General features: G+C 35.3%; 1 protein-coding gene across 5 annotated transcripts in view; it reads right to left on the bottom strand.

Annotated features, from left to right (window-relative positions):
* Nucleotides 1-18940, bottom strand: part of EPHA3 (EPH receptor A3) — a 367456-nt gene that overhangs the window by 126252 nt on the left and 222264 nt on the right. For all 5 annotated transcript variants that reach the window (XM_002813414.4, XM_054551689.2, XM_054551690.2 and 2 more), the window contains exon 4: nucleotides 586-741. In XM_002813414.4, the coding sequence (XP_002813460.4) occupies nucleotides 586-741 (156 nt within the window). The remainder of the gene's footprint in view (nucleotides 1-585; nucleotides 742-18940) is intronic.

Genomic DNA, 18940 nt, shown 5'->3' with positions numbered 1-18940 from the left:
ATCCTTTCTTTATTATCAACTTTCAGTTCATCCTTAGAGGATCCATGAGATTATAGACACATGGATTCAAGAACACTGTCTTTCCCAAGCTGTGAATGGGGGAGTTTTGACTCAAGGGTAAGGATACATTCACAAATTCTAACAAAGTAACTCATCACTATGTTCAAAACCCTTGTGAATAGTTATGAAAACTTTAGTATTAGTTTTATAACTCTTAGTCCTTTTTCCCTATGACCTATGACCAACATACAGCAAGAGGGAATAGAAATGTAAAAACATAAATCCCCTGTCTATAACCTCCCCTATCCTGTCATATGTAATGCAGGATCTAAACAAGACACAGAAAATGTTCTCTCTTTCAGGGGGTTGTGTTGCAGGAAGTGCTTTAAAATGTAATTCATTTTGTGTGATAAATGTTGCATTTGTGGTGAGCCACGCATGGAGAGTGAAGCAGAGAAAGCTTTCAATTTGCACACGGGCAACAGAAGGAAATGGGCCAAATGCTTTAAAACAAAAACAAACAGCACAGTAACAAGAAGAAAACAAAACAAACGTGGAGGCATGGGTTGCAGCAAAACTACTCACGGGTACAAGCCATGGATGGAGGGTCTTTGTCTGCCCGGAAGTAATTATTCTCACACCTGCAGTTCATTGAACCATCTTCCTGAGTAGAACTGTGAGGTGGGCACTTAGCACACTTCATATTACCATCCAACGCCTTGTAGAAACCTGGTCGACAAGCTACAAACAAAATGACTCTCTTTTAAAAGTCTGTGATAATTTTTTTGAAAATACGTAAAACACATTTAAGTAAGTTCGAATATGAATTTATTATAAATAAAAATCAAGTTTTTTCCTCCAAGAATTTACAGAAGCAAATGATAGCGCCTACTGCAGTTTTTCTACATATATGCTTGAATTTGCACCAAATGTTAAGAAAAAAAAAACACACACACACAAGATTTAGATTATTTTGGCACTAGTGTATGATGAAATTTCCAGCTTGTGTTTTCACAGCTTTACTTGGCATTGGACTATTTGTGGAGAAAATAAAGCAAAACCATGTCACCATGTAGTAATTCCCTTTTTAAAACATGATGCAATGCGTATACTATCTGCACTGCAGTAAGCAGTATATTAACATTGACTAGTTTTCTAATTGCTCTGTGGGTACAACTTTGTCCCACAAAGTGTAAGCAACTGAAAGAAGAGATCATGGCTTCCCGTATATTTTTAAGATTCTTGATAAATAATTTTCATGAGCTACAATATTTTTTTTTGGCTTGACAGTATTTTTCCTTACCTCCTATGGCAATGGCCTAAAATAAAGATTTAAATATATTCCTTTGTCTATATCTGAAATACAGAGGGATATACAGTTCCTATTTAAACTAATACACTTATGAACTGTTACTAGATGAGAGTTCTTTTAATAACTGTGTTATCTTTTCAATTTCTGGCCATATCTCTGCATAAAATGGTTTTTGTAAGCCTATTGAACTGGTTATTGAACATTGATTTCAGCTTATAATTTAGTGTTCAGCATCTATTTACTGTTTTACAGAGATATGCCTAACTGCCTCTACTATATTATTTTCATTTTGTCCGATAGAAAATTCAAAACGCTGCATTACTTCTTTTGATGCATTTTTATAATTACATTGAGAACTAAAATCATAGTGAAAATTCCAAGAAGTCTCTAGTAATTCATTTGAGAAGGAATTTGGGATCTAAATTTTAGATTCAAGATTATCCTTGGAAGTCAAGAATTTCTAAAACTTCTAAAGCTCAATTTCAGTGCCACATTTGGACTTGATGATTTACAGAACTTATATAGACTTGATTCACAGAACTTATATATAGAATAGGCCCTACAGATGGTCATTACATTCTAGAATTTTCTTATATTAACTTCATATTGTGAAGAGAAGATTATTTGCATTAAAGTAAATCCTGTGTGGACAAATCAATATTTATAATTACTAAACATGTTTCTGAAAAGAAACACAATATATCCATGGTAGAATATCTTCTTACTGAAAGTTTCTTAAAACAAGACAAGGGAAATACACTGCCAAAATAAACTACTGAAATAACTTAAAATGACAGCAATCATTAATCTAGTCTTACTGTTTTCTAGTTCCTACCAAGAATGGCTGCTGTAGGACCAATTTCCAATATATTGAACAACTTTTGGTGTCACATTGAGATCCATTCCATATAGTCAGTTCTACTGCCCTAACAATTGTAATTTTTCCTTTTTTTTTTTTTTTGAGATGGAGTCTTACTCTGTCACCCAGGCTGGAGTGCAGTGGCACAATCTCGGCTCACTGCAATCTCTGCCTTCCAGGTTCAATCTATTCTCCTGCCTCAGCCTCCCAGGTAGCTGGGATTACAGGCGTGTGCCACCAGTCCTGGCTAATTTTTGTATTTTTAGTAGAGACAGAGTTTTACCATATTGGTCAGGCTGGTCTCGAACTCCTGACCTCGTGATCTGCCCGCCTTGGCCTCCCAAAGTCCTGGGATTACAGGCGTGAGCCACCGCACCCGGCTGACAAATATTTATGAAGCTGTATGTGTATGTGCCTACGTATCTTTTATTGTTATTATCTCAGGGTTATTATTTAGTCATAACTGGATAAAGTCTAGTGACTACTTTGAGTAGCATTCTTAACTTTTAGGTTTATTAACTGTAGCTACCTTCAAGATACTATCAATAATCTTGATAATTTCTGCAGTACCTAGAAAGTGATTATGTGACTCTCTTTTCAAGTATCATATAGTATAGCCATCTGTAATAGTAACAAAAAGTGACTGAGTGTTTAGTGAATACCTGTATAACAAATGCCCTAAAAACCATAAAAGTCAGGAGATCGAGACCATCTTGGCTAATACGGTGAAACCCCATCTCTACTAAAAATACAAAAAATTAGCCGGGCGCAGTGGCGGGCGCCTGTGCTCCCAGCTACTCGGGAGGCTGAGGCAGGAGAATGGCCTGAACCCGGGAGGCGGAGCTTGCAGTGAGCCCATATAGCGCCACTGCAGTCCGGCCTGGGCGAAAGAGTGAGACTCCGTCTCAATAAATAAATAAATAAATAAATAAATAAATAAATATTTGTCAAACATCTATTCTTGTTTGGGCTCTTTGATTCCCAAAAAGGCAAAAATGTCCCTAATTCTGCCCATACCCAAAGGGCCCTTGCAATAGAAAGTGGGCAGCGGGCATTTAATACAAATCATGCTGAGTAATCACTCCATTGTGATTGGTGGTTGGAAGAGACTCCACAGAAGGAGCGCCATTTGAGAAAGATCATACATAGATAGTAGAAGTGGCCAGTATGAAGCATAATTCAATATACAAATAAATCAACATGAAAAATACAAACTGTTACATAGAATTATATGGCAAGTAGTGTTGGTACTCAATACCCAAATTCTGCTTCCTTCTTGCCAGCAGAATCCTGATTTTGCCCACAGATGAAGCCAGCCAAATCCTTCCTTCCTTAGACCAGTGAAGCTGGAGATGAACGGCCAAAGTTATGGCCATAAAGGTGGGCAAAGAAATGTACACAGAAGTCCGATTAAAATATTTGTGATATCTTTTTGTTTCCTAACAAGATGGTACAAATGCAACTGTAGCCAAGTTATTCCAGCCTTGATTATGGACATTATGGCTGGAATTGCAGCAGCTGACATGTGATCATGAGTGAAAGGCCAAGAAATTCAGCATGATATGTTTTCTGTACTTGATCCAGGAACCACCAATCTCAAGATTTCTTATAATGTCAGAAAGATAATACCCTGTTTGTTTAAGTGTGTTTGTTCACTGCAGCCTAGGTTTCTTTTACTTGTAGCAGATGGCACCCCTGAGTGACATAGGAAGATGAATAGAAAATTCAGTTGAGATGTACTAATTAAATAGAATAATAGCCTAATGAAGCTAAAAGATCCTTAGAAATCACATTGATCAGTATGTGTGTTTTACATCTGAGGTCACTGAAGTCCAGAAAGTTAAGTGACACACAGTTTAGGGACAGATATTGCAACATCTGCCACCTGATAACTAGCTGATAGGCTTTAACCACGAATGTATAGATAGTCATTTAATGTCAACTATATGCAGAGTAAAATGCTAGACTCTATAATAACATTTTGATTTTTGTAGATGTCTTTACTTCTTCGGTAGGACTTTTATATGTACCATCTCAATTAAATCTTATCACAGTTCTATTGAAATTATCGGTGTAGGTATTAGTCTGTGTATTTTATAGACTGTACAACTGAAGCACCAATGGAAAGGACAGCATGCCCAAGATAACAAAGAAATTCAACGGTATAGTTTGAACAGGGAAGGTATCTTTCTTTCAATTTTATAAAAATCAATCATTGAAAGCAAATTACTTCCTTAAAACACAAATTATTTTTCTACCAATTCTAAGCTGTTGATATGAAATTGAAAAATAGTCATTTAAACTTTTGTTTAATTAAAAATTGCAAGACTTTGTCATCTATTCCAAGTGAGAAAACATCTCAGAAAGGCTAATGCTCCCTTGTACATGTCTTTCTCTAGGATTTAGGAGTTTTCTTTTTCTTTTTTTTTTTTTTTTTTTTTTTGAGCCAGGGTCTTGCTCTTCTCACCCTACTGTCCAGGTTGGAGTGCAGAGGCATAACAGCTCACTACAGCCTCCACCTCCTGGGCTCAAGCAATCCTCCCACCTCAGCCTGGGACAACAGGTGCATGCTACCATGCTTGGCTAATTTTTAAAACTTTTTGTAGAGATGAGGTCTCACTATATTACCCAGGCTAGTACTGTACTCCTGGCCTTAAGTGTTTCTCCCCCTTCAGCTTCCCAAAGTGCTGGGGTTACAGGCTTGGGCCACTGCACCCAGCCTTTCTCTAGGATTTGCTATCTATTTGATGTCTAACATTGGTATGGGCGGATGAATAAGTGTCCTTTTAGTTGGAAGGGCAGTGGGAATTTTTCAATTTCACGAATAGGACGACAGTGACATGCTGTATTTGGGAGGCATATAAGTAAATTTTCCATTTCTTGTTCAAGTAGTATCTCAATTTGCCACCAAAACTGTTCAATGAATTTGAGAATATGAGTGGAGATGTATAAAATTATTATTTTATAAAGAAACAATCTCTATAAATGTATTTTTCTATAACAAGCCAATTTTTAAATTTATCTCATCAATAAGTAATCTCTCTCCCTTGCAGTAAATCAACTTGTGCTCAATTACCTGTCTGTCTGTCATGCCTTCTTTATCCTTCAAAAAATCCTCCTGAGAGTATTAAAGACTTTAAGGAGCATCTATGTTTGTGTGTGTGTGTGTGTGTGTGTGTGTGTGTGTGTGTGTTATCTTGGCTTATAGTAGCAAAGACAATGATTGCATATTGAAAACATCTCCTTTCCTTCCTTGAATGTAAAACTAGTGAGTAACAATCTACACATTTCTCTCATTTAAGCATTTTTATAAGCTGAAGGAGGTTGCACACACAAGAGAGTAAAAGTAGGAAATAAAAAGTAGAAATATTAACGTGCTTTCTTTCCTTTTGTTAATGAAAATAAGTCCCGGGCAACTTATTAGAGAATAACAAAGAAAAAAGATATTAGACAAGAAGGGTGGACAAAAGATTTATCCAGAGACAAATTTTAAAATAAAAAGCCCCAGCTATATAGTCAAGGTTGTCTGTAGTGGAGACCAGCTATTAAATCAATACTTAACTAAGGCAGATACACACATATCAAAAAGCTGCTGCCAAAATGACACAATTCTGATTTACGTCTTCCCTCAGGTAATCCAGTAGTAAATGTTCTTGTCAGTCAAACATGGGGAAAAATTATTCATGGATCTTAACCCCAGGATAGCAAAACCAAAGAGTGATTGAATAGTTTAAAATCTTTCAAGTGGAAGCAAACTGCCACCTTTTTATGTGGCTCCAGAGATGCTTTCTCCCATTTTGTAAGAAGATTTTTAAACTAGTTAATTGTGGCAGCATCTCTTATCTTTAATATCATATTGATATATTCAAGTAAGATGATCCATGAGTCTAAGTTAATAACAATTAAAATGGAAGGCAGCACCTTCTCAAGCCTTACTAGATATCATCATGGATTTGCTAGGAATTGTATTTGTTCACATAATGTTTGAATTCATTCCTCCACTTTTATCAAACATGTATCGATTTCCTAAAATGACCTAGACACTTGCTATGATATGAATGATTGTGTTTCCCTAAAATATATACGTTGAAATCTAATGACCAATATGTTGGTTTTAGGAGGTGGGATCTTGGGGAGGTTTAGATCATGAAGGCAGAGTCCTCATGAATGAGATTAGTGCCTTTATAAAAGAGGTCCCAGAGAGCTGCCTTGTCCCTTCTATCATCAAAGGACCCAGCTAGCAGGTGCCATCTATGAACTCGGAAATAAGTCTTCACCAGACACTGAATATGCTGGCCCCTTGATCTTGGACTTCCCAGCTTTCAGAACAGGGAGAAATAAATTTCCACTGTTTATAAACTAACCAGCTTATGGTATTTTGATATAGCAGCCCAAAGAAATGAAAACAACCACTTATTGTGTCTTATAGTAATAAAAGTCAAAATCCCAGCTTTTAAAAAGGAGATCAGTTTCGTATCATGGTTATTTTATAAATGGATCTTCTCACTTGAGAATTGGAGTTGCGAGATATGTTTTTATATGTCATTTATATGTTATCTTCACTAAGAAATTTCCTGAAATTTCTTCTTTTTATCCCAATACTTCAAGTTGTCTTCAGCATGTTAGAGGAAAAGCACTGGACTAGGGAGCGGGAAATGCATATTTTGATCTAGCTTTTCCTATTAAATAGGTGTTGGCTTAGATTTACTGATCAGGTATCTTCAAACTTTAATGAGGTGTTTGAGATGGTGACTTCCTCTTCTATAAATAACTCTAAGGTTCTACTCTAAGTAATTATGTATTCCCAGATGAGACCCTGAGCCATACAGAGAGAGGAGTTATTTCCTATTCATTTTGTGCACCCTATATCTGGCACACCATCCAGCACCTAGCCCTGGATGAGATGAATTTTTAAAGTGAGTGAATCATTTGCAACCAGTTGTCTTATCAGAACTTCAATTTCCTCATTTAAAAAATGACAGATGTTGGCTAAGTTGTCTCTAAAGACTCTTCTTAGCCTAGACACTTTAAAATGTTAATACCCTGTATGCCCAAATTTGTAGGATTAGTAACACTTTCTAAGTGGAGATAAAAGAACAAATTCGCTTCATGTTCATCACTGCTTTAAGGATTAAAATTAGCCATTGGAATTATAAAATGACATATGGCAACAGAACAAGGAAACGAAATTCTTTCCTGGCTGAGAACAAATATACTTGAAAAAGAAATGATGGATTTTGCAGTGCTTTCCTCTAGCAGAGTAGTGTATATTCAAAGGGCATATTGGTTTTATCGTCAAATGGACTGAATGATACACATTGACTGCCAAACAAATAATTCCCTGTTAAACTTTCATCATAACCAATAACATAATAAAACTATATGTTATGATAGTCATCCCTTTTTCACATTTTACATTGTGCAGAATGTTTAGAAGTTTGTGAATTTTATGGGAATGAATAGATATAAAAATCAAATTTGATAACATCAATCAAAATTAATTATTTCTAATTTTAAAAATATAAGATAATATATTTTCTCTTTTAATGACAAGAAAAATAAGCACAGTATTATAAAGACAACTGAAAAGAGAGCACATTTGCCTTCTGTTAGTCTGCAGTGAGGTGTTTTTTTTTTTTCTTTTTGAGACGGAGTCTCGTTCTGCTCTGTAACCCAGGCTGGAGTTAGCAGCGCGATCTTGGCTCGCTGCAAGCTCTGCCTCCTTGGTTCAAGCAATTCTCCTATCTCAGCCTCCCAGGTAGCTGGGACTACAGTCGCATGCCACCACACCAACTAATTTTTGTATTTTTAGTAAAGATGGGGTTTCACCACACTGGTCAGGCTGGTCTCGAACTCCTGACCTTAGGTGATCTCCCCGCCTCAACCTCCCAAACTGCTAGGATTACAGGCATGAGCCACCCTGCCCAGGCTGCAGTTAGGTTCTATTTGCCCTTTTCTTGCTAATCTAGTCTTCAGCTCTTCAAGTTTAAGTGCCGAGTTAGTAACGGTATGCTTGTGCATTATCAAGCAAACGCCAAAACTTGTTTTAAAAAACACCCAGAATGGGCCACAGTGAAACAAATTAGATGAGGCCTTTGCCAAATGTTAATTTTCTATTAAGAAATACTAAAAATATGAGTAAGATAATAGAAGGAAGCCAAAATAATACCAATTTGTAGTGGATGAATTAGAAATATTTTGGGAACCTGCTGATTTCATATTTATGAAGGGGAAACAATAAAACAGGAACTAAACACTGTGGGCCCATATGAAGGTAAAATAGCAAACTGCCAGCTCTGAAAAATAATATGGAAACGAGTATGAAACAGGGAGTATTATGAGCACTACCGATACAATGAATAATCATTACGGAAGAGCTTCCAGATAGAATCTTGGCCTCATTCCCAAAGCACAAAACACATTTTTGTCACAGCTGTAATTGATGACTTTGAACCATGCTGATACAGGGAAAGGGTAAAGTTACCATAGTGAAAGGGAAACAAATGCACTTAGTAAACCATGGTGGCTACTGTTGAAAGAAAGAAGGCAGCCTTTCAATTGCAAAGTGAATTTTGTCTCCAGTTGACTAATGTGGTTGACTTTTAGAAGAAACATGGTCCTAATTAAGGGTTAAAAGGCTCATTTCAATTTGAATTAACTTTAACTTAAAAAAATAAAGCTGTTGGTAAATAGGTCTCTTTTAGTATTCAGACGTTAGCTCCCTCCACACAGGGCTATATTAGCAATTCCCAGCCATAAACACAAACTAATGACTAGAACCAGCACTGACTAAACAGATGATTTCCTGGCTTTGCAATTCCAGGTCTGACAGGGTCTATTTGCCTGTACAAGGTCAAAGCAACTGTTTATTCCCAAAATGAGCTGCACTCCACAATGTTACAGGAACTCTATTCTTTGCCATCTGAATAGAGGTACAATGCTTTGAGGCAAGGCCCAGGCATTTCAATACACTGGAAGTGGCTACGTTCAGTCATTAAACTCTGCCTGCAATGTGCAGCATTTACAAAGTGATCAAGAGTTTCCTTCTTCTGTTCCTTCCACTGTTCAATAAAAAAGGCCTAAGGCAAAATGCCACCACACCATTAAACACAACAAAATCAATCACAATCTAGTATGGCTCAAAGATAGCTTAGTAACAAGCCTTTATTGTGTTTGTTGTTGTTCCATCAGATTTAGCAAGACAGGTGCCAGTAACACTAAAATATGTCCAATGTACATTCACCACAAAGAGAATGTTAAAACAGCTTCTGGTCCTGAGGATGCTCGTGTTTTGCCAGCTTTTTGGCTGTCCACTTTCAAGGAACTGTATATCCTAAGAGTAGCACTAGTTGGGTTTTCTGTTCTTCATGATCAGTACTCAGAGAATGAGATCAATTAACAGAATATGCATATAATGAGCAGACGATTACAGGGGAAGGGCCAGAGCGAGAATGGGATAGAAAGTCGTATTTATGAAGATGTTATTAAGGTGAATGTCAAAATGCATAGGGCTCAACTCTATACTCAGGATATATTAGCAGACAGCCTGGAGAAGCTTTTCAGAATAGTGCTGAAAAGCTTTTTTGAAGTGTTTTGTTTGCTTGTTTGTTTGTTTTGTTAAATATCAGAACAGCATTGGAATGTATAGGAAAACTCCTAGAAAGGAGTTTTGGAGATGCTAAATCACTACTACATCTGAATACTCTCTACTATAAATTAGCATTTCCCAGGCTGATTTGGAATCGTAACTAGAACATGAGGTTTGGTTACCAATCAAATACCCACCTTTATAATTTAATTTTAGATGAACAGAATTACCTTCATAAATTGAATTTTGGAGTGTACAATGTCACCCAGAGAAGGAGTCTGAGACAGAAATGACGAAAACCTAGATGCTGTAATTTCTAAAGCATCAATATTGTACATGAATGTAGGAAGAACACTTAGGTCCTAGGTATGTTCATCTACACAAAGTTATATAAGCAACACTATTTATAAAATTGGCAAATTAGAAAAAAAGTGTGATGCCCTAAATTAGAAAAGCAGCTAAATAAATTATGCTATGTTCACATTTTTATAAATAAGTTATGCTATTTTCATACACTTGTATAATGGTATTAATGTCTCACATGGAAAGATGCTCATAATATTTTTACGGGAAACAGGCAGGATAAAAATGTATATATAATTTTGTTGTTGTTGTTTGTACTTTCTTATTCATCAAACATTAACTTGATCACTTATTTCATAAATTTAAAAACTAAAAGGTTCTTAGAAGTAAAATTATTGCACATACACAATAAAAAATCAAAATATCTTAGTCAAAGAATATGTGTGTTTGTATAATTTGAGGTTTGGGTGCATGCGCGTGCAGTTATGTACATGTAAAGTATGTAACTACATTGCACACTTGCACACTCTATGTGGGGCAAACATCTGCATATCCATATCTGTCTCTCACTCTCTGTCTGCACACACACATATAGATGCACAAACATCCACTCACCACAGTTTTTATTTGTTCTTACTTCCATTTCACTGATCTAAGAGCTTCCTTTTTCTTCTTGCTTTTTTCCCTTCAAAAACATGCAACATGGAGGGGATTTATAATTGACAGAAAATGTTGATAGTCCACTAACGTGAATTTTCACACTTTCCAGATTAAGTAATTGCGTCCCCACTTGGTAAGATGTATACAGAAGACAGCACTTTTTTAAATCCAGGATTTAAATGAAAACCTGTACAGAGTGGAAAATTTAGAGGGATAAAAGACAAATTTCTGTGGATGCTGCAAAATACAATGTGCAATTATTTGCTGTCTTAGTTATATTGTTGATTATCCACTCTGCAAATAAAAGATGACAAACTGAAACTTTGAAAAATGGTGACATCATTGCATTTTATTATAAGTCCTTTAAATTGGCTTTACTGTTTAGATAAATTTATTTTAAATTAACATACATTTCTATTCTGAGGAATTAACTCAGCTTTCAAATTCACACCTTAATATTTCATACCATCCTATCAGCTTTCCATCCCATTTTATTTTTTGAAATTTATTAAAATGACTTATGTGATAATATTATTGTTAAAAAGCCAATGGATTTAAAATAAACCTATGATATATAATTTATACATTGGATTTTTATTATCACATAATATTACCAACTAGGAGAAGTTTATCATTTAAAAGTATTCAATATTTGCTTTGAGTAATTTCATGGCAGACAGACATTTATCAGGTAACGGAAAAATAAAGTAAGAGTTAGTGCAATTTTAGGGTCTGTTTTTTATTTATTTTTATGTTTATGGTAAGTATTTGTTCTAAGACAGAAAGGGGGTTTCTACTTAAGGTATCCTGAAGCTTATTCCCTAAATAGGTAAGAATGGATTTCTCAAGGAAAACATAAAAACCATCATAAATAAGTGCTTAGGGGATCAACAAAACTTGACCGAATGAGTTTTTCAAATATCTTAAAAGAATCCTCTTTTTTGAAACTATAAAGACATAAATATTTGTAATTGTATAGAAACATTTATATATTTGATTTTCACATGAGTTCTATCTTATTCAAGAAAAAATATTTTTCTAAGAATAAAAATATTTTTAAAAACTTGCCTCTATAAAGTTTCAGATTTGTATATTCACTGAAATTTGTATGTCAGAAACACAAAAATATTCCCCTCCCCCAGTGAAGGCGGGAAGCAACTTCTCAAGTATATAGAACAATCTCATGGGCAGATACCACAGCAGTATAATATAGTAGTATTTAACAGTGTTATGAAAATAAAATATCCCAAAACTTTAAGATGCACTAATAACAAGTTTACATTCTTTAAAATGGTTAATTTCTAAATATAGAGATTAAAATTTTTTTCTTCACTATGTTATTCTAAAACTTTATCTTCAACTTGGAAGATGAATGGCAATAAAAGGAATACAATGATTAAATCCGTTTAAAAGGAAGCAATTCTCTCTTCCTGTCCTTTAGAGGACAGGAAGAATGGGAGAAAAGACGAGAAAATAGCATATTGGAAATACTAAGATGGATTGCTTATAGTTGGCAAATATAAAACACTCATAGTATAAATAACTGGGACACATTAGGAGTCTGGACCATAAGGAAGAACAACAGAAGGATCTCTGCCATTTTTGTTCACTTTATCTGGAAATGTCACATAACCTCAGACTTGGTCATCTGTATTCAGTGTTGCTACCCTAGAAGTGTGGAGAGGATGGTGGGGGGTGGAACGGGGAGTGGGAGGGAGAAGGAGGAGAGAGAATTGGTTTGTTTGTGTGTGTTAAAATGGACACGCCCAGGGAATGTGTGTATGTTTATGTATGAATTTAAACCATCACTCTATTTCTTAGTAGAGATAATTACATATTCCATTAACCCTTTGGAGTTACTTTTTAGAATTTCATTGATTGCCTTGAGATACTCATTCAGGATAATTGTGTCCTTTTCATAATGTGCAAAAAAATGAGACCTAAAGAGGTGAGGGATTGGGAAGAGGGTGGGAAAGGGAGTTCCCTGAGATTGTTACATCTTAGACAGCGGCACACATTTTGTTGCCTTTGAAAACCCAGGTACATTGAACTACAATGTTTACATCACCTTTCCCAGAACCATGTGCCTGGAGAGAACAGTTCATACCTACATGTAATGCAAAAAGCAGCATTTACTGAAACCTACTCCATGCCTAGCATTGCACCTGTGTTTTAATTCCATATTCATAACAATTATGTGAGACTGGTATTATCTCTTTTTCCTGAGGAGAAGATTAGGGCTTAAAAGTATTAAGTGCATTGGCTGTTTATCCCAAGATTTAAGTGTTGTAAACAGAAATGAAACTTATGTTTGAGGGCTTCCAAGACATAGGTATTCTGTGTTTGCATCCAATTTCTTCTTATTCATGTAAAATTGTAAAAGGACAACTAACACAGCATTAACATACAATCCTGCACTGTAAAAATAACGTAACCAATTTAATGGAAGCGCGACTATGAAGATAGAGACATCTTCCAAGGCACACAGGGAAACTGATCGCCTCATCTCTTTCCAGTCACTGTTAGTTTCACAGTAGTTTTCTTCAACAATATCTTATAGGTCTAGTCAAGTGACTGGCTCTGATGCAAAGAAACTTTATTAGGAGTAGAGAATGCTTAATTTATGCAAACCTGCTGAAAAGGTATTTGTGAGCTGAATTATTTTGTGGGGGGATCTGCCTGCTTCCCATGTAATGGATTGTCTACTACATGTTATTAGTCGAAACACGGAACTTTATTGTGTAGAGGGAAAAAATAAAGCGTTTTATGTTCCTGTATTAGTGGAGTGTGCTTTACATCTGACAGAATAAAGTAATAAAGTGAGATTGCATAAATTATTTGAGTTTTTTCTGTTTTTTTCTTTTTTTCTTTTTTTGAGATGGAGTCCCACTCTATCACCCAGGCTGGAGTACCGTGGCATGATCTCGGCTCACTGCAACCTCTGCCTCCCGGGTTTAAGCGATTCTCCTGCCTCAGCCTCCTGAATAGCTGGGATTACAGGTGACAGCCACCATGCGCAGCTTATTTTTGTATTTTTAGTGGAGACGGGGTTCCACCATATTGGCCAGGCTGGTCTCAAAATTCTCACCTCAAGTGATCCATGCGCCTCAGCCTCCCAAGTTCTTTGAGTTTTGATCGGAAACAGTTTATGGCATTTACAGATATAACGCCCTACTATGTGTCCGTACCATGTATCTGAAAGCAATACAGAAAAAAACAAAACAAACAAACAAAAAAAGCACAGTTCTCAAAACTTTCAGGGGTATATTGATGCACTTCAGAAAAAATGCCTAAAAAGACTTTCCACACTGTCCCCCAACTGCACTTACCAATTTGATTATACATTTGGCACAACTAAGTAAAGTATTTAAAAACCAATAACTTTTTTGTCAATTAGAACTGGAAAAGTACATCTAATAGTACATCTAATGTGCCCTCAGTATAACATATGATAGAGTCTGTACCACTTTCCTTCTGAGTAAATCTTGGTTTCTTAGCGCTTACAGTTTATTTGATGATACATAGTGTGGGGATATATCCGAAAAGAACATTTTCATGACTAGGCAAGTTCATGGAACTATTATATAAAATCATTTGAACTCATATTCTAGGAGTCATTTCTAACTGTCTTAACATTTCATCGTCTGTGTGTTTACAGGCCAGATAAAAATTTCAACTACCTGAAAATCTTCTTTCTAAAACAGTGTGCTATATTCAGTTGAAAATTGATATATCTTGTAAGGCAATCTAGTCACTCTAAACACTGACAGTATAATCATGTTTTCATAAAACACATGTAGAAAGCACATTCTACATGTGTTTAAAACTCCACTCCTATTAGGTTACTGCAGTGTGATAGATAAGGTAAGTGCACTTCATGGGCATCTTTCTTTTATTTACCTTTATTTCTTACCATGTACCAGAATGACTGGCTTATATAAGGCAACCAAAAAACTTTCAGGGAAGAATGGAGGCCTCTTTCATCTCTCCACAGCAATTCCCCATTATCACGTGTCCTATGCCCAATTACTTGGTTCAACCAAACACGTATACCTTAGTAAGTCTAATTTCCCTTTAAATAATCAGTCTCATGCTATGAACCAATCATGAAGTTTCCAAATTAAAAAAAAAAACAGAAAGAGGATGGACGAATGTGTAAAGATATTTATGTGTTTCATTAGGTGCTAAATACAGAAATACAGTTGGCCTCTGTATTTACGGGTTCTGCATCTATGGATTCAATCAACCACAGATCAATTTAAAAAAAAAAAAATGGCTAGTCAAGGGCCAGGTGCAGTGGCTCACTCCTGAAATCTTAGCACTTTAGGAGGCTGAGACAGGTGGATCTCTTGAGCTCTGGAGTTCCAGACCAGCCTGGGCAACATGGCGAAACCTCATCTCTACAAAAAATACAAAAATTGGCAGGGTGTGGTGGCGCTTGCCTGTAGCCCTAGCTACTCAGGAGGCTGATGTGGGAGGATCACCTTAGCCCAGGGGAGTCAAGGCTTCAGTGAGTCATGATTGCATTACTGCTCTCCAGCCTGGGCAATAGAGCAAGATCTTGTCTCAAAAAAAGATGGTTGTACTTGTATTGAACATGTACAGATCCTTTTCTTGCCATTGTTCCCTAAATAATAAAGTATAACAACCACTTATTAGCATTTACATTGTATTAGGTATTATAAGTAATCTAGAGGTGTTTTAAAGTATATAGAAGCATGCAATAGGCTATTTGCAAATACAACACTATTATATACAAGGGACTTGAGCACCCATGGATTTTGGTATCCTCAGGGGTCCTGGAACCAATCCCTTATTGATACCAAGGGACAACTCTGTATAATATATGTAACATGCACATAATATATAATAATATATATAATTAATGATCATCATAATCACATTTTAAAACCAGAAAAAAAGGACTTCCCAGTGTCCTATAAGCATTTATTTAAAACAAAATCTTTAATTATATTTTAATTTTTTATTCTTTAATATAATCTTTAGTTATATTAAAGGTTTTGTTTTAAAAAATCTTAATATATATAATATCTTAACTGTATAAATCTTAATTATATTAAAGAAAATATCACAACAATAAAGGAAAATATGAGTTACATTTACTAAGGAAACTTTTTTTATTAAATAAACATTTAAGTTGGCATAGAAAAGAAATGGAGTAAGTGAATTTCCAGTTGAATAATATTTATGGTATGTACAGTGTCTAACCTTTAAAAGAGATCTATCATTTTCTGCGATATATACAAAGTACTAAAGTATTCACATGATATGTAAAAGGAAAAAATAAAGTAGAAGGCAGAGAATTCTAGGGTAAAAGTCTTGAGGCAGGAAAGAACTGGAGAGTAAATGAAAGTGAAAGAAAAAGAGTATAGCTGGAAAAGAAATGATATGAGGGCCTCAGATTAGTTTGGTGGCACATGCAGGCCAATTAGGTCATGCCATGTCTTCAGGCTTATATTAAGGTGGCTTGTTTTTCTACATTAAGTGCTATCAGGGGTTATTGAAAGGTTTCATGCATGAGGTACACCATAATCAGATTTACATTTCAAAGAGATTATGCTTGCTTCTATCGGGAAAATGTGTTAAACTGAGTCAAGAATGGAACAGATGGGAAACTACTGAAATAATCTAAATAAGAAATCATAAGACATAGGTAGAGAAGTGATTATGGACATAGAAAGAAATGTATTTATTTGAGATATATTATGTGGATGATATGGAGATTTTAGATGATGCAGAATGCAAAGTGGAAGAAAGCATAAAATAAATCATTCTTCCAAAAAGACACATGAACTCATATGTTCATCACAATACTATTCTCCATAGAAAGACATGGAATCAACCGAGGTGCCCATCAGTGGTGGATAAACAAAATATAGTACATATACACAGTGGGACACCACGCAACCATAAGAAAGAAGGAAATCATGTCTTTTGCAGCAACATGGATGCAACTGGAGGCCGTTATGCGAAGTGAATTAGGCAGGAACAGAAAACCAAATAGTGCACATTCTCACTTATAACTGGGAGCTAAACACTGGGTACTCACAAATATAAAGATGGCTACAATAGACATTGGGGACCAATGGCAAGGAGAGAGGGAGGTGGGTAAGGGTTTAAAAATTAAGTGGGTATTATGCTCACTATCTTGGTGATGGGATCATTCATATCCCAAATCTCAGCATCACACAATATACCCATATAACAAACCTGAACATGTATGCTCTGAATCTAAAATAAAAGTTGAAATTACAAAGAAATAGAATGACATCTAAAAGCTGGTAATTATATGTAGTGATAGACATGTTTTGGTAATCATTTCACAGTGTATATGTATAAGAAATTGTCACATTGTATACCTTAAATATATGTAATGTTTGTCAATTATATAGCAATAGAAGTAGAAAAAATAAATCTGGATAAACTAGTTAAAAAAAATTAAAAAATAAACTAGCCGGGAGCTGTGGGTCATGCCTTTAATCCCAGCACAGGCGTGAGCCACAGCGCCTGGAGGTCTAGGCAGGTGGATCACTTGAGTTCAGGAGGATTAGACCAGCCTGGCCAACATGGGGAAACCTCGTCTGTACTAAAAATACAAAAAAATTAGCACGGCATGGTTGCACACGTCTGTAATCCCAGCTACTTGGGAGGCTGAAGCATGAGAATCGCTTCAACCTGGAAAGTGGAGGTTGCCGTGAGCCAAGATTGCATCACTGTACTCCAGCCTGGGTGACAGAGTGAGATGTTGTCTCAAAAATTAAAAACAAACAAACAAACAAACAAAAAACTGACATCTAAAGTTCCACATTGAGCAGTTGGGAACTATTCCTATGTTTTGAGTTACAGAAGGAATGGCTATATGAGCAAAGGCACAGGAGTTATAATTTGGATATGTTACATTGAGTTAGCCAATAGGAAATGCCAAGTTAGCATTTGCTGTAGTAAATTGTGTGGTATTTATAGTATTTGTACTGCAAAAAAAATGGATTCCAATATTTTCATGTTATGAAAAATGCCACATTTAGTTTTCTTTGTCACATAGGCTTCTGTTTATTGACACTAAATAAAGTTGGTTAGCAAAAATATGGGTTTCTAGAGAAGCCAACGTGATCTAGAAATACATAATTTCTATGTAAAAACAATTCAATAAAATATTGCTGGAGAAATCTTCCACATTACTGATATATAAGAAAAATAAACTATCTTTACTGAGTTGGGTGATTCATTGTCTTAGAATATAGTGCTTATTAAACCAGAATACTGGTTTTGATTTCTTCATGAACCAGATACTTGTCTTCAAAAATAGAAAATCTGTGTTTTAAGGACTCCAATATAAGCTTTTTTGTTGTTGTTGGCTAATAAATACTATTTATAACAAAATAGAAAAGAAAAAAATTAGAACACATCAACAAAAATCATATCATGACTATTGGACCAACAATTTAAAGTGCATCCTCAATGCTGGTAAATCAGTAGGAGATATTATTTTGATCTGCACATTTTAATTGTTAAGCGCCCAGGTTCAGACTGCTCAGGTTCAAATCTTGGCTCTGCCAGTTACTATATATGTAACTGAACAAGTTACAAAGCCTCCTCACACTTCAGTTTGTCTGTAAAATGGGGATAGTAAAAACTTTATAATAGGATTTTGTAGGAATTACATGTGAGTATAAATATTCTCTAATACACATTAGCATATTAGAAATTAGTATTGACACACATTTATATAAATAAATGCTTACATATTGTGTATAAACATTTCTAAAATCTGCAACATAGGTAGATGTGTCAATATATTTAACCAATATTAAACCACATTTGCCTTTTCTTGGTTTTCTACTTTTAGAGATGTATTGGACATTTGCTTTTTCTTGGAACATTATGCCAACATACTTTTCTGTTAAAATTATACTTTTTAAATATAATTCACAAAGAAATATCACAAAACAGCATCTTCTTTTCCAAGTATGTTATTAATAGATATATGGCAAGTCTTTTGCCACACCCTACTTTGTGAGCCTAGAGATTTCCATAGATACATTATGTCTAGATAACTTAAACAAATTAGACAAGTCAAAGCAATTTTTGCTTTTGGTTCTTGGTGTATATGCCAGGCCATCTGATCACATATATCTAATACATTTACCATCCTCTGAAATCTTTGTACTTGCTGGTAAAAGCACCAAAGCTGAATGGA

This window comes from Pongo abelii, chromosome 2 (assembly GCF_028885655.2).
Source record: "Pongo abelii isolate AG06213 chromosome 2, NHGRI_mPonAbe1-v2.0_pri, whole genome shotgun sequence".
NCBI classification, from domain to species: Eukaryota; Metazoa; Chordata; class Mammalia; order Primates; family Hominidae; genus Pongo; species Pongo abelii.
The sequence above is the reverse complement of the archived record's forward strand: the minus strand, read 5'-3'. Positions and strand labels throughout refer to the sequence as shown.